Below are 21,907 nucleotides of genomic sequence, written 5' to 3'. Positions count from 1 at the left end.
CTACCACGGTAGTGACCCTGTTAGTGCCCAAGGCCAATTCCTAATTAACCCCCACCCCCTACCTCTCATTTTACATCTGAAAATAGACTGCAAAATTTGGAGCCAGCAAAAGTATCAGGTTGATGGTGGAGGGACAGATGCCCCCTCTGGGACAGTAAGACAATGCCAAGAGCACAGTCAGCAGGGGCAGTCAAGCCAGAAGAGGGACAGCCAGCAGTCCCCACACTGAGGCCCTTCACTGGGGTGATGCCCCACTAGGTCAGGCCCCACAGGGATCTAAAAGTGCCTGTGCATACGATGACACCCTACAGCCTGCAGTGTCTTGATCAGGAGCAGGCCTGGGGCAGTCACAGCTGCTGTTAAAAGGGCTGCAATGCTGGTCCCCTCCCTTCCCTTTACCCTTCTGCTGGAGTACTGTGTCTAGCTGCTCAATTCTCATGAAAAATCAGCTCTTAACAAAGGTCTAAAATTCATTCAAATGAAGGTGGCACAGACCTACAGCTTCAAGTGCAGCAAAGTTTTCTGGAAAAAAGTAGTCTTTTCTGGAAAGAAGTAGGTGGGGCCTCAGGTGAAGGATGTGATTCAAGTTTCTTCTCTGACCCCAAAAGTGACTTAGGCCACTTATCCCTTCCACTTCATCCTCACTGGGCCTGGTTCACATTTCAGGGTCTCACATATCTCTCAGGGACACCCACTGTCTTGCCTTTATTCAGAGCCTCAGCGCTGCTCCAGCCACCCCAGGTGGAGGGCATTGTTAGTACCTGGCAGGGTTCTGGGAGGGACAGGAGCACTGGGCAGCACTGGTCAGACAAGCTCTGGCATCCAGGAGCCTCAAGGGCCTTTTAAGTCACTTCCCAGTGATTGAGCATCCCGGGCATACAGCACAGGGCAAGGCACTGTGGGAAGCTGGTCCTGGCCCAGGCCACAAAAAGGCTGCTGCAGATCATCCCCGCCAGACAGTACCTGTCCAAGACTAAGGAAGCGGTGGCATTGCTTCAAGTCCGAGAAACAATGTTGAACAGCCACCCTGCCCGGGTCACCCCTGCATCCACCCAGAATGTGCTCCACTCAAGGATGACGGTGGGCTTCGAGTTAAGCATCCCATCTCCTTTATTAGTAATGTCTGGTTCATGAAGACTTGCATGAGGCCTCCTACCCTAGAGCTCTCAGAACTCCCCATTAACAGAGAATCCTAGTTTTCCCATAGGCCTTTTGTCCAGAACCACCAGAGACATGTTAGCTAGTGGGTATACAGCTGTCAGCTGCCTTTAACAGGGCAAGCATGTGCGGGATGCCATTTGCGAGAACGGGTGTAGGAGAAGAGGATTTTCCTAGGAAGGGAAACAAGAATGAGCAAAGTCAGATGACAGAGAAGCTCCTGAGAGTAAGTTTATAGGGAGGATAGCCATGTAAACCACAAAATAAAGGAAGTAGAATGCATTTCATTTTATTATAAAGCAGTGCTCCCAAACTTTCCACAGCGTACACCTGGATGGTGGACGGGACCCACTTCTGGGTAACCTGATGAGGAAGCTCTAGGGTAGAAATTTGGGATGCGGTCTTCAGAGCAGAGGGCTTGGTTCAAGTCCCTGTTCTGCCACTTACTAACTGCATGACCTTGAGCAAGCCACTTAATTTCTCTGCTCCTTCTCTGTGAAATGGGTACAATGTGGTCAGGAGTAAAGGAACTAATACATGTACGGCACTCAGCACAAAGCCTGGCACACAGCAGGCTCTCACCTCAGCACAACTGCTTGGTTGAGCTACTGTGGCCGTGGCCGGTTGTGCCCCAAGGGGGTGGGCTCAGGAGCCTGTGCAGCAAGAGGCAGTGACCAAGGAGGCAGGGGATAATAGCCTTATCTTTTCAGGATCTCTGCCTTGGACCTGGAGAACGGAGAGAGACTTTGCTCCTATCAGGTCCCAAGTTGGGAAAACTAAGGATGAAGCCAGTGGCTGACATTTGAAATGGAATCCTCTGCATCTCCAAGTGGCCCTATACCTGACAATATCATTGTTAGTGAAAACCAAGTGACAAACGCACTCCCCCACCCCAAGTTCTTCCACATCTCCCTCGGAGGAGAGCACAGCCAATAGAGCAGAGTGTATTTATGCGCAGGGCTGGCTAAATAGGCTGGCTACGAGTCCGGAACAGGGTCAGGAGGATCTGGCTTCCCACTGGCCGACACAACAGAATCCTTCTCGCGTTGCTCTCTGATGTACTGGTCCAACAGGGTGGTCAGCTGCAGGGGCTGGTGCTGAAGCAGGGAGTGGGTCTGGGTCGTGAGGTGGGTGAGGCCTCCAACAAGTTCCCCCTGCACCAGGGGCAGGCTGGGGAGCTTGGAGTAGTTGATAAAGCCCTGCCTGCTGAGGATGGTGTCATCAATGCAGCCACCTGGAAGAACACAGGGTCAGCTGGGCTCCTTGCAGATACCTTTCTTCTCTGAAAACAGCTTTCTGACTCTAGGAACTTGCTCTCCATTGCCCTTCTCAAAATCCTGCCTTCCCCAAGAGCTGGGTTCCACTGTGCCCCACACCACACCCACTCTGCTTGGGATTGATCCCTACTTCTTCACTCTTCCCTCAGAAAACTCTTAATATATCCACCTGGCCCCAACCCCTATTAAGTCAGTGTTTCCTAAACTTCCTTGTAAATAAGAATCAGGTGGCCAGGTGTAGCGGCTCATGCCTGTAATCCCAGCACTTTGGGAGGCCAAGGCAGGCAGATCATCTGAGGTCAGGAGTTCAAGACCAGCCTGGCCAACAAGGTGAAACCCTGTCTCTACTAAAACTATAAAAATTAGCCAGTCATGGTGGAGAGCACCTGTAATCCCAGCTACTCGGGAGGCTGAGGCAGGAGAATCGTTTGAACTGGGGAGGCAGAGGTTATAGTAAGGCGAGTTCATGCCATTGCACTCCAGTCTGGGTGAAAAGAGCGAAACTTCATCTCAGAGAAAAAAAAAAAGAGAGAGAGAATACACATGAGGCCAGGTGCAGTGGCTCACGCCTGTAATCCCAGCACTTTGGAAGGCCGAGGTGGGTGGATCACCTGAGGTTAGGAGTTCGAGACCAGCCTGGCCAACATGGTGAAACCATATCTCTACTAAAAATACAAAAAAAATCAGCTGGGTGTGGTGGCAGGTGCCTGTAATCCCAGCTACTTAAGAGGCTGAGGCAGGAGAATTGCTTGAACCTAGGAGACAGAGGTTGCAGTGAGCTGAGACTGTGTCACTGCACTCCAGCCAGGGTGATAGAGTAAGACTCCATCTCAAAAAAAAAAAAAAAAAAAATCAGATTCCTGTCCCGCCCCCTCCCCACAGAGACCTATGAAATCTGGATTTCCAAGGGACACGTGCAGTATTCTCTGCCCCTTAAGTGAGTCAGCATCAGGGGAGTCTGAGAAACACTGGTCACTGGCCCTCGGCACCCTTTATTTGGGTTACTTGTTTTAAATATCTTCATCTGTGTGGGTTTCAGCACCCACTACCCCACTGTTAGACTCAAGGTATCTGAATTTTCTCTCCCTGCTCCATGTCTGCCTTTCCTAGTCTTCCCTCCAGTGCAGAAGTGACCTGGGGTAGTGAGACAACACAGGTGTGGGAATGACAGTCGGCCCTCAATAAATGTGCTGTTGACTCAGGCCCCATCCGTGAAAGGATGCTCTCTCCAAGAACGTTCACACTTTTACCAAGACAAGCTGAGCAGATGGCAGCAGGCTGCTGTAGCACCTGCCCCTCTTCATCCCACCCCTAACTGGCAGGGGTGCTTGCTCACCTAGCAGTGGCAGGAACGGCACAGTCCTTAAGATCCGTACCATCTCCTTGACCTTGGGCTCTTCACTGACCAGCAGTATGTTGTGCCCCACAAAAAGGGGCAGCAGATTTTGGTACTTGGAATCCTCCAGGAAGGGCTTCAGGACCTGGGACAGCAGGAAAAAATGACATCGGGAACAAGTGGGAGGAAGAGCCACCTCGTGGGTCATGGGCCACATTAGGCTGAGGGTGCAACCCAAGGGTCGTCTCATCCCCTAATCAGAGCTTAGACACCAGATTAGACGGTGACTCATGGAGAGGAGGAATAAGAAGTATCATCTATGGGGAGCAGATGGTGAGGTCTGAGTCTGGTGGGGGTTGGGGGAAGATGGGCAACCCATGCCAAGGGGCCTGCTTCCTACCTGGTTGGGGAAGACCTTCATCAGGATCTTGTGTTTCCGCAGCTGGTGTCGCATAAGAAGCTTGTCCTCTGCGCTCAGAGCCACGTTCTGGCAGACGGCTATCATTCGGTTGTCCTGGAAAACTGCTGCTATCTCCCGGCGGAGAAGCCTGATGAGGCCTGTCTCCTGAAGTTGGAAAGCAATGACCAAGGAAATATCAGCTGACTTCTCTTGGCAACCTTGCTCCCTCTGTGGTAGGTTCTAGGGCTTCCAGTGATGCCCAAATGTGCAAAAGATCGGGGAACAAGTAGGATAATTGGGCCCCTGACTCTCAGGGACATGTAACATCTCCCACTCCTCTAACCTTTTCACTTTCATTAGATAATCGCAGTCTTTAGCAGTGTTTTTCAAACCTGAAAATGCTCAGTTCCACTCCCCCGAAAACAGGTCTGCAGTCTGCCCCAGTCAACAGTGCTTGACAATAATATTGTTCAAATTACTTCAACTATCAATCTGACACTATACTCATGTTGAATCATTTTGCCAATCATAAATATAACTCTTTTGCAGTGTTAGTTTAAAATTGAGAAATTTGGCTGGGTGCGGTGGCTCATGCCTGTAATCTCAGCACTTTGGGAGGCCAAGGCGGGCGGATTGCTTGAGGTCAGGAGTTCGAGACCAGCCTGGCCAACAAAGCAAAACCCCGTCTCTACTAAAAATACAAAAAATTAGCTGGGCATGGTGGCATGCGCCTATAATCCCAGTTACTCAGGAGGCTGAGGCAGGAGAATCACTTGAACCCAGGAGGCAGAGGTTGCGATGAGCCAAGAATGTCCCACTGCACTCCAGCCTGGGCAACAGAATGAGACTATCTCACACACACACACACAAAAAAAAGATGGCCGGGCGGGGTGACTCACGCCTGTGATCCCAGCACTTTGGGAGGCCGAGGCAGGCAGATCACGAGGTCAGGAGATCAAAACCATCCTGCCTAACATGGTGAAACCCCGTCTCTACTAAAAATACAAAAATTAGCCAGGTGTGGCTAATTTATTTATCATTACAGGTGCGCACCTGTAATCCCAGCTACTCAGGAGGCTGAGGCAGGAGAATCACTTGAACCTGGGAGGCAGAGGTTGCAGTGAGCCGAGATCGCGCCATTGCACTCCAGCTTGGGCAACAAGAGCGATACTCCGTCTCAAAAAAAAAAGATTGGAGAGATACTCTCCCCAACCCCACTGGCTCAGGTAGCTCTCACACACATTTTTGGAGACAAGAAGGAAATTCAGCAGGCCCGTCCAATCCAGAGCCCAAAAGCCAATATAGAATCAAGTGCAGATTTCATCTTAAAGTATCTGGATCAGGCAGTCAAAGTGAAATAATTACGTGAGTGACAATGGCTGAGTGTCCTACTTCACTATGGCCAGAGACAAGATTACTTTAATCCACCATCCCACCACCAAGTGACATGTATCCAAACTCCTCCTTACCTCCTGTGGGGGGCTGGGAGGAGATGGCAGGCATGCTGGGTGGATGGCTGGTTTTGGGGGGATATATTCAGTCACAGCCATCAGCTTCTGCCGCTGAAAGTGCATCACACGACGGTGGCGGGTAACAGCCTTGGAGCCATAGCGGACAGTCTGGAGGGTAGGCAGCCGGCCTGTGAGGGGATACAGCAACATGGTTAGATGCAACCTCTTGGAGGCCCTAGTTTATCCCAGATGGAGAAAAAACACACCCTCTAGCAGAGAAAAGCACAGCTCACAGAGCTAGACTCAGCACAAGAGTGGGACAAGGAATTGTCTACCCCAAATTCTAAATTTCCAAAGCTTCTCTTCTCTTTCAATAAGTGACCTGAGGTCAATTACTTAATCTCTTGAGGTTCCCATTTCTCCAGCTCTTCTTAATGTACAGAAATGCGAGAAAAAAATGAGAACAAAGGAGAAAATATTTTGAACACATTAAGAAAAGGGGAGGCCGGGCGTGGTGGCTGACACCTGTAATCCCAGCACTTTGGGAGGCCGAGGCGGGCGAGATCACTGGAGGTCAGGAGTTTGAGACCAGCCTGGCCAACATGGTGAAACCCCATCTCTACTAAAAATACAAAAATTAGCGGGGCATGGTGGTGCATACCTGTAATCCTAGCTACTTGAGAGGCTGAGGCAGGAGAATCGCTTGAACCCAGGAGGCAGAGGTTGCAGTGAGCCGAGATCATGCCACTGCACTCCAGCCTGGGCACAGAGTGAGACTCCGTCTCGGACAAAAAAAGAAAAAGAAAGAAAAAGGGGATAAGGTTGAATAAACTTTCTTAAAATGGTCAAATAATAAATATTTTAAGTTTGGGGCCCATGTACTCTGTCTCTAACACTCAACTCTGCCAAAAGCAGTCACAGACAATATGTAAACAGACAGCCGAAGCTATGTACCAACAGAATTTTATAAAACACAGTGACTGGCCCTGCCATAATATGCCAACCCCTGGTCTAATCTAGTGGTTCTCAAGGTATGCCCCACCTGTACCCCAACCAGCAACATCAGCATCATTTGAGAACTTGTTAGAAACAGAAATTTTGCTGGGTGTGGTGGCTCACGCCTGTAATCCCAACACTTTGGGAGGCCAAGGTGGGCAGCTCACTTGAGGTCAGGAATTCAAGAACAACCTGGCCAACATGGTGAAACTCTGTCTCTAACTAAACTACAAAAATTAGCCAGGTGTGGTGGCACACACCTGTAGTCCCAGCTACTCAGGTGGCTAAGCCATGAGAATTGCTTGAACCCAAGAGGCAGAGATTGCAGTGAGCCGAGATTGTGCCACTGCACTCCGGCCTGGGCGACAGAGGAAGACTGTCTCAAAAAGAAAAAGAAAAAGAAATACAAATTCTCATGCCCTGCCTAGACCTACTGAATCAGCAACTCTGGGATGGAGCCTAGCAAATAGTGTTTTTTGTTTGTTTTGTTTTGTAGAAACTAGGTTTCACTACGTTACCAAGGCTGGTCACAAATAGTGTTTTAACAAGTCCTCCTGGTGATGCTGATGCATACTAAAGTTTGAAAACCACTGCTCTAACCACTGTTCTGACATCCTCTCCTATGATTTGAAGAGCAGAAAAAAATGTTACACCATTCTCACAGCTCTCAGACAAGTTTCTCTTTCCTCCTCTCTTCCTGTTTACAGGTAATGCTACAGAGCACCCCACGGAAAACAAGTGAGGCACTCAAAAGCCCTGAGCCAAAGTGACCCTTTCATCCTCAACACAAGGGCCAAGACTAGAACTTCCCACTTTCAGCCATTCCCAAGACTGGGATGTGACCTCAGAAAAGGGTCCAGATAGAAGGTGGCTCTAACAGTCAGAGAGTATGGATATTTGCTGGGGTAAGAGGTCTTATTGGCCAGCAGCCACAAAACCTAACTGTTAAGACTGCAGGCAGGCTTTGGAATCAAATGAAACTGGATTTTTTTCTTTTTCTTTCTTTTGAGATGGAGTCTCGCTCTGTAGCCCAGGCTGGAGTGCAGCGACGGGCGATCTCAGCTCACTGCAACCTCTGCCTCCCGGTGTAAGCGATTCTCATGCCTCAGCCTCCTGAGTAGCTGGGACTACAGGCACGTGCCACCACGCCCGGCTCATTTTTGTGTTTTTAGTAGAGTTGGGGTTTTGTCATGTTGGCCAGGCTGTTCTCAAACTCTTGACCTCAGGTGATCCCTCCGCCTCAACCTCCCAAAGTGCTGGGATTACAGGCGTGAGCCACCGCGCCAAGCCGAAACTGGATTTTAATCTCTCTTCCGCCAATTACTAGCTGTGACCTTGGCCGCCACCCAACTGGTCTGAACTTCAGTTGCTGCGTCTGTAAAGAGGAGATGCGAATGTCTTTCTCACAGGGTGCTTCAGATTTAAATGATTTAAAAGATTTAAATGAGCTAACACATATAAAAATAGTCATCACAGTGCCTGGTCTATATTGAGTGCTCAAATCCATTCATTAAACAAATATTTATTGCACCCTTACTAACATCAAGCACCATGCCACCTGCTGGCTATGCTGAATTAACATGGTTCTGCCCTTGCGGAGTTTAAGTTTAAACAAGCAACTGTTTAGTTTAAATGCAAAATTACAGATTGCGATGGGGCTAAGGAGTCAAGGGTAGACCTGAGGTGACATTTAGGCTGAGACATTAAGATGCAGACATAATGCAAAGGTCTGGGCGAGGAGTGGTCCAGGCAAAATAAACTCTGGAGACAGGCAACAGCTGGACGCTGTTGCTGTGATTACCAGAGTCTGGAATCACAAGGAGCTGCACGGGGCCAGCGATCTAGCTGGGGTCAGAGATTATGAGAAGAATCAGTAGTAGAGGAGGGCAGATGAGGACTAGAGAGCGGCGGCAAGACACGCCGTGAGGACCTGGGCCACTCCTTACCCGCCTGGGGCAGGAAACCCCCACGCAGCAACCCAGCCACGGCCGCAGCCATCTCCACCGGAAGAATGGACGGAAGCCGAGTGGTGACGGAAAGAGCTAAGGATTGTGGGGTAGCGAACCCCGGGGCCGGAAGCAGTGGGCGTACCCGTCAGCTGTAGCTGTAACACGCATGCGCTAAGCCGGGCCAACGGATCCTGTCTTCACCTCCCCGCTCGGCGTCCAGTCTCTTAGCAACGACTCCGGCTTCCTAGGAACTGCTCCTTTCTCAACCATTCCTGCCCACTGCGCCCCAGCTTGCTGCCAGCAAAGCCCCTCCACACCCCTCAAACTCCAGACCCTTCACATCAATTTACTGTTGTCTTCGACCTCACCCCAGCAATTTTCTCTGAATCAACCCCTTTTCCTCCTCTCCCAAGTCTCTGAGTTTCTCTCTCCTCCTGCCATCCTGGTTTCTGCCATCCTTAGGGGCCGCCCAGGCTGCTAGGCTCCTTTTCGTTCCTCTCCCCGCTCAGATCAGCAGTCTTTTATTTTAGATCATGTCTGGAGGTGAGTAGGGAGGGGGGACGGTGGGTAGAGCAGTTGGAAAACAGCGGGGTAAGTCCTCCAAGGATGAGGAAATGTGACAGTTGGACTCATCTTTTCACAGCGAAGTCAGCCCAGGGTCCAGAGGAAGGGGGCGTCTGCATCACTGAAGCCCTTATCACTAAGCGGAATTTGACTTTCCCTGAGGATGAGGAACTGTCAGAAAAGATGTGAGTGCATGGGGGAGAAAAAGGGTGCTAGAAGGCTGAAACACTCAGGATGACCAGGCCCCTGAGCTGTACTGATTTGTCAATTGATCTTTGTCTCTCTCCTTATTAGTCCACACATCCAATCAGTGGTAATGCCCAGTTGATTTTCCCTTCTTAAAAATAATTCCATTTCTTTTTCACCATCCTCACTCAACTGTCTTAGATAAGTCCATATTAACCCTCTCCTATACTCCCAGCGCTTTGGGAGACTGATGCAGGAGGATCGCTTGAGCTCAGGAGTTTGAGACCAGCCTGGGCAATACAGTGAGAATCTTATCTCTAAAAATAAAAATAAATTAGCTGAGTATGGTGGTGCACACACACCTGTAGTCCTAGGTACTTGGGAGGCTGAGGCAGGAGGATCACTTGAGCCCAGGTACCTGTGGCTACAGTAAGCTATGATCATGCCATTGCATGCCAGCCTGGGCAACAGGGTGAGACCCTATTTCTAAAACAAACACAAAATAAAGTATTTTTAATTACTTTTTTAGAGATGGGGTCTTGCTCTGTTGGCCAGACTGGTCTTGAACTCCTCAAACAATCCTCCTACTTCAGCCTCCTGAGTAGCCAAAGTGATCCTTTCAAATAACAAATCTAATCAGGCACTCACTGACAGAAACTTTCTTGGCTGTTACCTCCCAAATAAAATCCCACTGCCTAAGCTTAAGTTGTCTTCTGCTTTTCAGCCTTCTTTCTGGCCACTTTCCACAAGTGTACAATTTCCCACACTGCGTACTCACACCTTAGTACCTTACTACTCAGAGTATGTGTAGGCGGGAGAGGGTGCAGGGGTAGGGCAGCAGCACTGGCATCACAGGGGGCTTGTTAGAAGTGGAGCATCTCAGCCCCTCCACCCGATCTACTGAATTAGAGTCTGCATGGGCATATTGGAGTTTCGGAAGGGCTGTGTTAGCACATACTATTCTTTCTGCTTGAAATGCCTTCTCACCATATCCCCCTATCTTCATGGCTAATGCCTACTCATCTGTCACCTCCTCTAGGAAGCATTCCCTGATTCCTCCTACTCTGAACTTAGTGCACAGACTATGTACTCCCTTTGTCCCCTGTACTTGCTTCTGTTATCCACTTGTCATAGATGTTTGGCCTTCTTCTTTCTTTCTTCTTCTTCCTCTTCTTTATTCTTTCTCCTTCTTCCCCTTCTTCCTCCTCCTTCTCCTTCTTCTTCTTCCTTTCCCCTGTACTTGCCTCTGTTATCCACTTGTCATAGATGTTTCGCCTTCTTCCTCTTTTTTTTTTGAGACGGAGTCTCACTCCGTTGCACAGGCTGGAGTGCGGTGGCACGATCTCGGCTCACTGCAACGACTGCCTCCTGGGTTGAAGCAATTCTCCAGCCTCAGCCTCCTGCGTAGCTGGGACTGCATGTGTCCGCCACCACACCCAGCTAATTTTTTTGTATTTTTAGTAGAGATGGGGTTTCACCATGTTAGCCAGGCTGGTCTTGAACTCCTGACCTCAGGCAATCTGCCCGCCTCAGCCTCCCAAAGTGCTGGGATTATAGGCGTGAGCTACCTCACCCAGCCTCTTTTTTTTTTTTTTTTTCTTTTAAATGACATAGGGTCTTGCTCTGTCACCCAGGCTGAAGTGCAGTAGCATAATCGTGGCACATTACAGCCTCGACCTCCTGGGCTAAAGCGATCCTCCTGCCTCGGCCTCCCAAAGTGCTGGGAGTACAGGGTGAGCCACCAAGGCCAGCCTGCCCTGCTTCTTTAATAGTGGTGGGCAGAGACTCTGTCATTTGTCACTAGTAGGCACTCAGCAAATGTTGTGGAATGAATGAATGGGTGGATGAAACAAGTGCTTTTTCCTCCATGAACCACTCAAAAGGAAGGTGAGGAAGGATCTTTCTGCAATGTCTCATCTCTGTCCTACCCCTGCCTCCACCATCCAAGCTGGCCAGAGGAAGGCTTCTCTTGCTGCTGAATCTCTCCAGGAACCATAAGCTGCCATGCTCCAATTTCCCAGAGGGTCCTTACTCCTCTCTCTCACCCTTCCCAGTGCTAATGATAAAGATACAAGTCTGCAAGTCAAGACAGTTTCATGATCTAGACACCACCTCAAGATGTCAAGAAGATGTTTCTCACATTTGATTAAAATCACTCAGCCAACTACCCCTCCTTGAAACCCCTTCCCTCCTCCCTCTCTCCCATCCTCCCTGCTAACAGACCACATGAGTGGTGTTCTAACACCACCCTTACTGACTCTTCTCCCAGGTTTCACACTCTTGATGAACTGCAGACTGTCCGCCTGGACCGGGAGGGGATTACTACTATCAGGAACTTAGAGGGCCTCAAGAATCTTCACAGCCTCTATCTGCAAGGGGTAACTTCTTTCTCCATCCTTCCCCTCCCCTTGACCCCTTTGGACCTAATCTGTCTCATCTGAAAGGAGTCAACCAGGTCATTTTGCCCATTCCCTGGTGTTCAGGCAGGCAGACCTTCAGTTAAACCATTCCCAGATGAATGACGTAGGGTCCTGAACTGAAAGACTAATTCCCCTAGAATAGATCCTGAACATGACCTGTGCTCCCTCCACTGTTCTTTAGGCACTTCTCTTGATCTAGAAGTTCTTCTTGGCATTTACTCTGAATCTTTCACGTTAAATAGCTCCAGCCTATTTCCTGTTTTGAAGAGGAAGAGGAAACTATGAAGATTCCTCTACATCAATCAGATCCTACTTGAAGGCTGTTTGGTGGTGGTGGTGGTTGGTTGATCTTCAGCCCTCCCCTGGTTGAATATTCCCAGCTCGCTTCGACTTTCCCCATAGAAACTTTTCCCATCAAGTTCATGTATGCTTATTGTTCTCTCTGTGTATGCAAGCCACCACCAAGGCCCTTTCCATTTTCCTGGTGGCGGCTTGGTTTCCTTTTCTGATTCCCAGGTCACTCTTTGGTTGTGGAATCAGAAGAGTATACTTAGTCAGGTTTAGATACCCCAGGTTTACACCCCTAACCATCCACCTGGAGAAAGAAAATCATCTTTCTTAAGGTAGTGGCAACCTGTTCAAGGAGTGGGGTTATCATTCCCAAAGTGCCAGATCTCCAGCTGCAGGAGTAGACATGGTCTTGAGACTTTGTCCCTGTAAAGGGCCTCCCACCCATCTGATCTCAGCTTGGTTTCCCCACTTCGGTTTCTTCTTGCAGAATAAGATCCAGCAAATTGAGAACCTGGCTTGCGTCCCCTCCTTGCGGTATGTGGTGCCAGGGCTCAGGCAGGGGAAGAGGGGTCGGGGGAACCTAAACACACCCCGAAGAACTGGTTCAGATTTCTCCAAGCCTGGGTCCTTTTCAGCCAAGGACCAGCAAGCCTAGCTCTACTCCCTCACCCCAGAAGGCCATGTGTCCCCACTGGTCATCAGCTGCCTAGCCCAGGGGCCCCAGTGTCAAGTGCCCTCCTCTTTTCCTCCAGCTGTTCTATGATTCAGCTCTGCCTCTCTACCCCTTCCTTCCCCTACAGCTTCCTGTCTCTGGCAGGAAACCAAATCAGGCAGGTGGAAAACCTCCTCGACCTCCCATGCCTCCAGTTTCTGGACCTTTCTGAGAACCTGATAGAAACGTTGAAGCTGGGTAGGAACCCACTTGCCCTGGCTCACCAAACACATCCCCTGTGGGGCCTGCCCTCCCCTCTGCACCCAGCTGCCTGTGCTTGCATTAGCCACACCCCTGCAGGTCCACACCTCATCCTCAGGGAGTTCAAGGGGTTGTGCCTAGAGGTAGTGGCTTTGGACGAGAAAGTGGGTGTGAGAACCCCATTCCCATCGCTTCATGGCCTTTTGGCTAAGATGAAGTGAGAACCCCATTTCCTCTCTCTTTGCTGTGTGCAGATGAGTTCCCCCAGAGCCTTCTCATCCTCAACCTGTCTGGCAATAGCTGCACCAACCAGGATGGCTACCGGTAAGGAGGGGAGGGTGGGAAGAAAGGTCTAGTTGAGCTCCACCTGCTAACTCAGCCCAGGCCCCTCTCAGCCTGCAATCCTGGGGTTACTATCCATGGCACCTTCTCCCCAACCTCCTACCTAACTCATGAGCCACCACCCCTCCAGGTGTGGGTGCTGTGGTGCATATCTTTGCATCCTCCACGCCAGGGTGCCCTCCTAGGTAACCTCTGCTCCTGCTCTGCAGTGAGCTGGTGATAGAAGCCCTGCCACTTCTCTTGGACCTGGATGGGCAGCCTGTGATGGAGCGCTGGATTTCGGACGAGGAGGATGAAGCTTCAAGCGAGGAGGAGTTCCCAGAGCTGAGTGGCCCATTCTGCTCAGAACGAGGTGACCCTGCTTTCCAAGGCTTTCAGCTTCCCCAGAGCCCACCTCTTCCCTGTGGGACACAAGGGAAGCTAAGATGGCAGTGGCGTCTGGGGAGGGGAGCCCCAAGTTCAGATCAACATCTGGGCCAGAGTAAGGTGTCAGTCCGGGACCCCAGCCTCAGGCTGCTTCCCAAGAGGGATGGCAGGGGCCAGCCAGAGACTTCCCTGAGCTCAGGGACCCTCCTGCTGAGCCCAGAGCTCCACCCACCCTGCACCCTCCACCCCCTGGCCCCTCATAGGCTTCCTCAAGGAGCTGGAGCAGGAGCTGAGCAGGCACAGGGAGCACCGGCAACAGGCGGCCCTGACACAGCACCTGCTGAGGATGGAGATGCAGCCCGCCCTCACCAACCTGCCCTTGCTGCCTGGGGTGCCCATGGCTGGGGACAGCAGCCCTTCTGCCACTCCTGGGCAAGGGGAGGAGACAGTCCCTGAGGCCGTCTCCTCACCCCAGGCCTCCTCTCCCACCAAGAAACCATGCAGTCTGATTCCCAGGGGCCACCAAAACTCTCTATGGGGAAGGAAGGGGGTCCGAGCAGCCACAGCCCCCAAGGCCTCTGTGGCTGAGGCCCCCAGCACAACCAAAACTATGGCCAAGAGAAGCAAGAAATGATTCTCTGTCAACCTTTCTCTATGAGTGGAGTGGAGTGGGGCCTGCCCCACTTCTCAGACCAATGACCTGTGTCAGGAGTTCATCCCCAGTAAAGTGTCTCTAGGCCCTGAATATGCTTTTCGTGTTACTTGGGGGTATCTCAGGGGAAGCAACCAGTGAAAGCTCCAGGAAACAAAATACAGAACACAGTGAGCCACCTGATTCTAAAGAGCAAGTTTGGAATCTTTCGGGAGCTACCCACAGGGCAGGCATGCCTCAGGCCCCCCGCTGGCTTCCTGGCTCCCACATGGGCAAGAAGCAGGCACCACCTCATAGAGGATGCCATCTCACTGCCACCCCTAGGGAGTGCCCTTCCCCAGTCCAAGCCAAGGACCAAGGAGCTGTGGTCCTAGTCATCCCCAACAGCAGCCTGCTCCTGTCCCCTCCCTGTCCTCCTGCCTAGTCCCCATCACTCAGCCACTCAGGAATGAGTACACAACCACAGGCCCCACAGCTGCCTTTGGGCCTCACTTGGCTCTCCCACCCCCACTGAACCTGGGATAAAGTTCACTGAAGAGAAAATAAAGCACATTTATTAAGGCAAAGGCCAAGCTGGCCGCTCAGAACATGGCCAAGGAGCATGAAGGGATTGCTCCAACTTCACCACCACTCAGGGCAGTTGGTCCGAGGGGTTCTGGGCCCACCCCAGGCCAGCAGAAGCTATGAAGCTTATGCATAAGCCTGGCTCTCCCTCTTCACGAAGGCCTGGAAGAGGCTGCCCAGCTCCTGGAGGGATGGGGCCCACTCACTGGCCAGCAGCCCCTGTGTGGCCTTGAGGCCTTCCTGCTCCAGATCCTGCTGTTTCTGCTGGAGCTGCTGCCCTCGATCCTGCCCCAAGGGAAAGCTGAGATGAGTCTGTCCAGGACAGGCTTCCCGCCAGGTGAAGGGGGGACTGTGTACCACCTCACACAAGCAGGAGAAAGGAGAGACCCCCCAACATTCCCCAAAGGCAGTTGCTGGCTTTGAAGGGAGGAACTCCTCTCCCCAGCTCTGGAATCTCTTCCACTCCCAGTTTCCCTCATATTTCCAGAGTTTCACTGGGAGTGGGAGGTCTGTCATCACCTCAGGGTAGCCCCTACTCCCTGGGGGATACCTGATCACTCTCCATCAGCCCCAGGGCTGCCTGGTGTCCACGATAGAGGGTGTGCCGGCGATCTACCCGAGTCTGGAATCGGGGCAGGGTCCGAACAGGGTCCTGTGCTCCAAAAGTGGGGGATAGCACCTGGGGGGCCTGGGCCACCCCCACCCCAAAGATGAAAGGTTTGAACACAGACCTAGAAGGGCACGGATGGAAGGACGGAGATATATCATATCCTCTCTTCTCCCCAGCCTTCCCCATCCTCGTTCTTCCCACCTGGATGGGTCTGGCGTGGCAGTAAGAAAGTGCACGCAGGGCTGTGTGGGATCCTGGGGCAGGACAGACACCATGCTGGCCGTGGTGCGAAAGCCTCCCGAGTCCATGCAGATACCACTCTCCTTGTCCCTGAGGATGCCCATCATCACCTCTGCTGTGATGCCCCCTGCCAAGGAGTAGAGGGGGAAGCTGTGGGAGGGGAGAGTGGCTGGCACTGCTGTGGCCCTCCTGGCCCCCAGCCCCCTCCACCACTCACTAACCTTGCCATTGCTGCAGCAGCTCCTGCCCTGCCCGGAAGCGGGCCTTGGCAGCCTCCATTCGCACAGGCTGCTGGGTCAGGGAGAAGACCTGAGCAAAGTCAAAGGCACCCTGCCCATCCCACCAGCCCTTGGCCTGGGCATGAGTCCGCAGCTCCGGGTGTTGGACGGAGATGTCTGTGCCAATGCTCAGCTGGTTGGAGATGTTGCGGGCCCCCTCTGTGGAGGAGATGGGGGAGCGGTTCATTTACCATTGAGTGTCTATTCTATGCCAGGCACTGGGCAAGACGCTGAGAACACGGTGGAAAAGAGAACGACCTACCCTCATGGAGCCTACAGTGTGGTGGGGGAGGCAGACAAAATAGTCGAAGAGATAAATGTAAGCATGCAACTGTGTTGAATGCGATGAAAAAGAAGTACCTGCTTGCATATAAGCAGGAAACCTGACCACCCAGGGAAGTCCAGGAAGGCTTCCGAGAGGAAGCAGCAGGCTGTAGCACAAGGAAGACTTAACCAAGTGAAGGGGAGAAGGGTTCCCAAGTGAGCTCATCTCCCATCTCCCTGAATGTCCCGACAGGCTTGCACCTGGATCGGGCCCCTACCATTTCTCCCACTTCCCAAGGCTGGCAGAAAGGGAATGCCTCACCCTGGATCCTCTGTGCAGCCCAGAGCCTGCCAGCTGTCTCCAGCACCCATGCCTCTGTGCGGTCAGCCAGCAGGAAGGTGTTGTGGTAGGAGAATGGCGCAGGGTCCTCCAGGCAGCTGCCCCCCTGCCCATAGCGCTCCAGTAAGCCTGTGATCACATGCAAGGCCTCCTGGGCAGAGCTGCTCCGTTCCAAAGCCAGCCTGGCAAGAGAGAGGACCAAGGGACAGAAGGGTGACAGAGGGATCAATGGCTGGTGGCAGAAGCTCCAGGGGACAGAAGAGGCCTGGAGAGGTTTGGTGATAGGCCCAAGTCACACAGCAAATCTGCTGGCACTGATCGTATCAAACACAATTACACCAGTGGCTTTCAATGCTCTCGTTCCATGTGCTATGCTTTGAGGGTTCCATGAAAAGGCCTGAAACACTGTTTCAGAGAGAAAAGTGTCCTGAGCCCCCAACCTCTCTCCACCCAGAGCTGCTCCATCCACTATTACTGGTTTTATAAATCGGGACTCTATGTGAGATTTCAACTGAAAATAAATAACCACTGCTCTATTTCTGGGCCAGGAGAGGCCCAAAGGTGGCTGCTGTTGCAGCCTTCCTCACGAGGGCACGAGGGCAAAGTCTGCAGAGAGGAGGAGGCCCCTGTGAACCAGGCTGGGGGAGGAATGGATGGGCCCAGGTCAAAACTCAGCCCCCAGATTTCTGGTGTTTCAGGCAGATGAGGAAGGGCAGGGTCTGCACCTGAGCAGGTCCATGCCCAGCAGGGCTTCCCCCTCCCCAACTGGCTCCTTCGTCCACACAGCCTCGTTGCCAATGCAGACACCATGCTCGTTGGCGCCCATCTCAGCCCCCCACAGCCAAGAAGGACGGCTCAGAATCACAGCGTGCGTCTTCGACACCTGTTCCACTTCAATGTATGTGCACTGGAGGTGAGGGAGGAGAAAGGAAGTGTCCACTCAGAGAGGGGCGGCCCCTCGAGTGCTGGCACTCTGCCAATCACCTTATAGATCCCTTTGAGGAATGTCTCATTCCCATTTTATAGAAGAGGAAACTGAGGTAGACTGAGGCTACATAATGGGCTCAGGTCCAGGTTGGTAGGCTTAAAGCTCATGCTCTTCAACTACTTCTGGCAGCCTCCCAGGTGTGGGGAGCAGGGGAAAAGGTCTTAGAAGAATGCAGAGCTCTGTCACACCTCCCAGCACCCCATAAGGCCTAACCCACCTGGAGCCGGCTCCCAGGAGTGTGAGAGCCTGCGGGGACAAACACCACCTCCTGCACCTCATCCCGGGGTCGGTCCGAGTTCTTGGCAAAGATCACAGCTGGGATGGCTGAGGCCGGGGGCACAGAGACAAAGCAGTCGCAGGAACATGGAGAGTCAGGGCTCGACGATGCCATCTGGGGAGAGGCGGGCCTCTCCATAAACCTGGCCACAGCTCAGCCCCGGGGAGCCGCCTACCCCCACACGTGTAAACGACGCGCAGGGAAGACACCGCCGTGGCTCCTGGACGCTCGGCGCACACACCATGCACGGGTGTGCGGGAGCAGAGGTGCCCACCCTCTCCCCAGGCTCCAGGCTTGGGAGTCCGCAGGCGGGCACTCCGAGGATCCCGCCCCCACTGGGAGTTCCGGCCCTTGGGAGCAGTCGTGGGACCGTTCCCCTCGCTACCCCACCAAGAGTCCCGCGGCCCTGCGCGTGTCCAGATACCCGACCCTCTTCTATCCAACCCTTCTCTCACCCCCAATACTGTATTCCCCTCACTCTCTCTCCCTCCAAGACCCCAGCTCGGTCCCGGGTGCCACCTCCTCCGCTTCTGGCCAGGGCCGCCCCATTGGGCGGAGACTCCCAGGCGACCTGGAAGGCCTTCGGCCTCCGGGTCGGAGTCGGAACGGAGCGTGCAGCTCTGCCGTTTTCCACCAGGGCGCGCGCCTGCACCACTTCTCGGAGCGGAGCGGCCTTGCGAGCCACACCTGGCTTCCTGTCCTACCCGGGCGCCCATTTTAGGCCTGACAAAGGTTGCTAACCCCACGGAGTCACTGCGGGGAGCTGGAGCTAGGGGTGGAAAGGATCCCGCGTGAAAAGGGAGACTTTGTCAGAGAAGGGGGACTGCTGGGACATCTGGAGACTAAGGAAGAACCTCAGATACTTGAGTCCCGGTTTGAATCCCAGAGGCGCAATCCCAGGCTGGAGGCACCCAGGGGACTAAGATACAGAATACAAGAGTGGTGGAGGCTAGGTGCGGGGGGCTGGCCCCTGTAATCCCAGCACTCTGGGAGGCTGTGGTGGGAGGATCACTTGAACCCAGGAGTTCAAGACCAGCCTGGGTAACATAGCAAGACCTCGCCTCTACAGAAAATATTTTAAAATTAGCTGGGCGTGGTGTTGCGTGCCTGTAGTCCCAGTTGTTCAGAAGGCTGAGGTGGGAGGATCGCTTGAGCCAGATAGGTCGAGGCTGCGGTGAGCCAAGATCACACCACTGCACTCCAGCCGTGGTGACAGAGCAAGACCCTGTCTCTTAAAATAAATAAGGGAACAGGTGCACAAAACCCATCTGATCCCCGAGGGCCTATCTGTCCAATAGTGTTCCAACCCATAGGAAGATAGCTTTAAAAGCAAATTTAGAACTTTCTAGTTCAAAGATTTAGTGGGTTTACCTGTAGTGAAACTGAAACCACAAAGAAGTCATGGCCAAAGGTGACACACGGTCATATGGGGGTATACTCTCACCCCAAATGTTTTGATTTTCAGTTCATTTTTCTCTACAAACCATCTCTCCATAGCCATCATTAAGACAAATGCATCTTACACCCTTTTGCTGTATGGAGCCCTCCAGGAATGGAGGGAGGGGAGATGCTGCAGGTTATCTGCTTTCAGGGGTTGCACTGAATCTATAGATGGCTTTGAGTAGTATGCACATTTTAGCAACAGTAATTCTTCCAGTCTGTGAGCATGAAATATTTTTCCATGTCTTTGTGTCTTCTTCAGTTTCTTTTATCAATGTCTTATTTTCAGAGTACAGATTTTTCACCTCCTTGGTTAAATTTATTCCTAAATATTTTATTATTTTGATAGTTATTGTAAATGGGACTATTTTCTTGATTTATTTTTTGTATAGTTTGTTATTAGTGTATAGGAACACTACTGACTTTTGTACATTGACCTCGTATCCTCTGACTTTACTGTATTTGCTTAACAATTCTAACAGTGGGCCGGGCACAGTGGCTCACATCTGTAATCCCAGCACTTTGGGAGGCCAAGATGGGCGGATCACGTGAGGTTGGGAGTTCGAGACCAGCCTGGCTCACATGGAGAAACCCCATCTCTACTAAAAATACAAAATTAGCTGGGCGTGGTGGCACATGCCTGTAATCCCAGCTACTTGGGAAGACTGAGGCAGAAGAATTGCTTGAACCTGGGAGGCAGAGGTTGCGGTGAGCTGAGATCACACCATTGCACTCCAGCCCGGGCAACAAGAGCAAAACTCCGTCTTAAAAAAAAGAAAAGAAAAGAAAAGAATTCTAACAGTGTTTTAGTGGAGTTTGGTTTTCTTTCAAGCCTACTCTGCTAGGGTGCTGGCGGTCAGTCACGCTAGGATTAATGGGAAGGTGAAGGCTGCTTCTGATACAATGTCGCAGAGGGGTTGTGAGGTTGCCAATTAATGTCATTCCAGAAGCAAACATCAAGGCTGTGCGCTGACAAATCTGGGCACCCAAAGCAGCTTGCAGGAAAGCGGGTTCATCTCCTGCAGTTCCCCGGCTGCCCACTGTGGGGCGGCAACAGGCAGGAGGAGACGCAGAGAGAGGCCACAGCGCACCCCCAGGTTGCAGTTCCCAGGCTGTCTTCTTCTCTGTCACTTTCTCATTTATTTCATTCACCCACCCTAGAGGGTGGGAGTAGATTCTACTTCCACTTCCCAGGAGAGGAACCTAGAGAGCCAGCCCAGATATTCTGAGTTCCCTAACCCATTCCTGGGCCCTCCATGATCCTCCTGCCAGGCACCCCATCTGAGGAGGGTCAGAGGTGGCCTTGGGCTCCGTTGGGGTTGGGGGGGGGCAGGCCAGCCAGGCAGCATTTGTAGCAAGCAAGCAAGCGTCAGAGCCCCACCAAAGGCCCCTGCTAAGAATGCAGGTCAGCGGGAGGAGCAGCATGGGGAGGAGGGGTGGCCCCAGCCCTGCCCAGACAGGCCCAGCCAGCCCCACAGCTGCCCTCCTGTCCCTGGGGGCAGCGATGGGGGTAAAGGAGGAGGGGACTCACCAAGTTCCTGGGGTCTAACTCTCCTAGAATCAGGAAGACAAAAGAGGCACCTGGAGGAGTGGGGCTGGCATGAGGTCTCAGGAAAACACACCTGTCCTTCCTCCTCCCAGTCTTCTAAATCCAGCAGCAGATGGAAACAAACAATTGGCCCCCAAACCAGTCTGGTTTCCTCTACAACCCCTAAATCATTCATTCTGATGCCCCTATCCTAAGGTAGCCATAAACGTTGTGACCCCAGGATCTCCCAAATTAAGTTATGGGATGGGCCAGCCTGAGTACCAGATTTGGCTTTGAGAAATTGGATTAGGGTTAGAATGGTGGATCTAGAAATTCCTCTAGGGGAAAATAATAAATTTGGCAAAAAGGTAGAATAAGAAGGTGAAAGAACACAGTAACCCCCGCCCCCAGCCCCCTTGGAGCCCAAAACCTATCTTCTGTCAACCTTCCTAACTTTGGGGCTCTGGAATCATGAGGCTTTTTACTCATTTGATGTGAATTAGGCATCAACTTTGTATCAAGCACCGGGAGACCTGGGAAGATGTATATAGATGAATATTTCTGCATATCTCTGCGGGCGGGTGCACACGGGTCCGGTGCAGGTATGTTTGTGTGCCCTGTGGTTGTGTAACCATGGTGGGTCTCTAGCTGTGAGTTGCAGTAGGAGCCTTTCCCTCATATTTTCCAGCTGGGCGGGAGCCCATCAGATAGCTCGGCTGCCTTTCATCGCCTTGTCCCTGATAAGGATCATCCTGGGTGAAGAAATCATTGCCAGTCACCCCCAGCTCAGTCACAGCCACGGGATAGACTGACATGCACCCTCCGTGGGGATGGAGTGAGGGAGCCAATGCCTAAGAAAGGAGGGAACCAGTGTTCTTAGCAAGGGAAGTGAAAGAAGGGGCTTGTATGTGGAGGAGGAAAGAGATATCTAGAAACTTCTCATAACCACAGGTATGAGACCAGGGAGGGACAGCCCCGGTATCAACCCAGAGGAAGCACCTCCCTCCTTCCGTACCAGCCACCTCTGGGGCAGGATCAGATCCCAGCTCCAACCCAACTCAATAGACATGAGGCTTT

The 21,907-nt window shown here is 52.2% G+C and overlaps 3 protein-coding genes across 5 annotated transcripts; 1 reads left to right on the top strand and 2 right to left on the bottom strand.

Annotated features, from left to right (window-relative positions):
* Positions 1 to 1,422: 1,422 nt before the first annotated feature.
* Positions 1,423 to 8,646, bottom strand: MRPL10 (mitochondrial ribosomal protein L10). Of its 2 annotated transcripts, none has more exons than XM_025362231.1 (5): positions 8,420 to 8,646; positions 5,641 to 5,810; positions 4,172 to 4,336; positions 3,772 to 3,916; positions 1,423 to 2,392 (listed from the first exon to the last, which is right to left on the bottom strand). In XM_025362231.1, exons 2-5 carry the CDS (start codon positions 5,743 to 5,745, stop codon positions 2,136 to 2,138), a joined length of 672 nt encoding a protein of 223 aa, XP_025218016.1. In that variant the 5' UTR covers positions 5,746 to 5,810; positions 8,420 to 8,646; the 3' UTR covers positions 1,423 to 2,135. The 2 variants fall into 2 exon arrangements, with proteins under 2 accessions (XP_025218016.1, XP_025218015.1); XM_025362230.1 differs by having other exon boundaries at positions 8,565 to 8,643.
* A 40-nt stretch (positions 8,647 to 8,686) lies between these two features.
* On the top strand, positions 8,687 to 14,861 carry LRRC46 (leucine rich repeat containing 46). Its single transcript, XM_025362963.1, has 8 exons — positions 8,687 to 9,110; positions 9,211 to 9,316; positions 11,587 to 11,695; positions 12,516 to 12,562; positions 12,829 to 12,938; positions 13,196 to 13,265; positions 13,493 to 13,635; positions 13,913 to 14,861. Exons 1-8 carry the CDS (start codon positions 9,101 to 9,103, stop codon positions 14,281 to 14,283), a joined length of 966 nt encoding a protein of 321 aa, XP_025218748.1. The 5' UTR covers positions 8,687 to 9,100; the 3' UTR covers positions 14,284 to 14,861.
* Positions 14,840 to 18,463, bottom strand: SCRN2 (secernin 2). Of its 2 annotated transcripts, XM_025362962.1 has the most exons (8): positions 18,341 to 18,463; positions 17,803 to 17,976; positions 17,323 to 17,504; positions 16,580 to 16,779; positions 15,937 to 16,152; positions 15,677 to 15,842; positions 15,416 to 15,596; positions 14,840 to 15,150 (listed from the first exon to the last, which is right to left on the bottom strand). In XM_025362962.1, exons 2-8 carry the CDS (start codon positions 17,974 to 17,976, stop codon positions 14,992 to 14,994), a joined length of 1,278 nt encoding a protein of 425 aa, XP_025218747.1. In that variant the 5' UTR covers positions 18,341 to 18,463; the 3' UTR covers positions 14,840 to 14,991. The 2 variants fall into 2 exon arrangements, with proteins under 2 accessions (XP_025218747.1, XP_025218746.1); XM_025362961.1 differs by lacking the exon at positions 18,341 to 18,463 and having other exon boundaries at positions 17,803 to 18,334.
* Between the last annotated feature and the right edge of the window lie 3,444 nt (positions 18,464 to 21,907).

This window comes from Theropithecus gelada, chromosome 16 (assembly GCF_003255815.1).
Source record: "Theropithecus gelada isolate Dixy chromosome 16, Tgel_1.0, whole genome shotgun sequence".
Lineage (NCBI taxonomy): Eukaryota > Metazoa > Chordata > Mammalia > Primates > Cercopithecidae > Theropithecus > Theropithecus gelada.
Note: the sequence above shows the minus strand (reverse complement) of the source record. Positions and strands in the feature narration are given on the sequence as shown.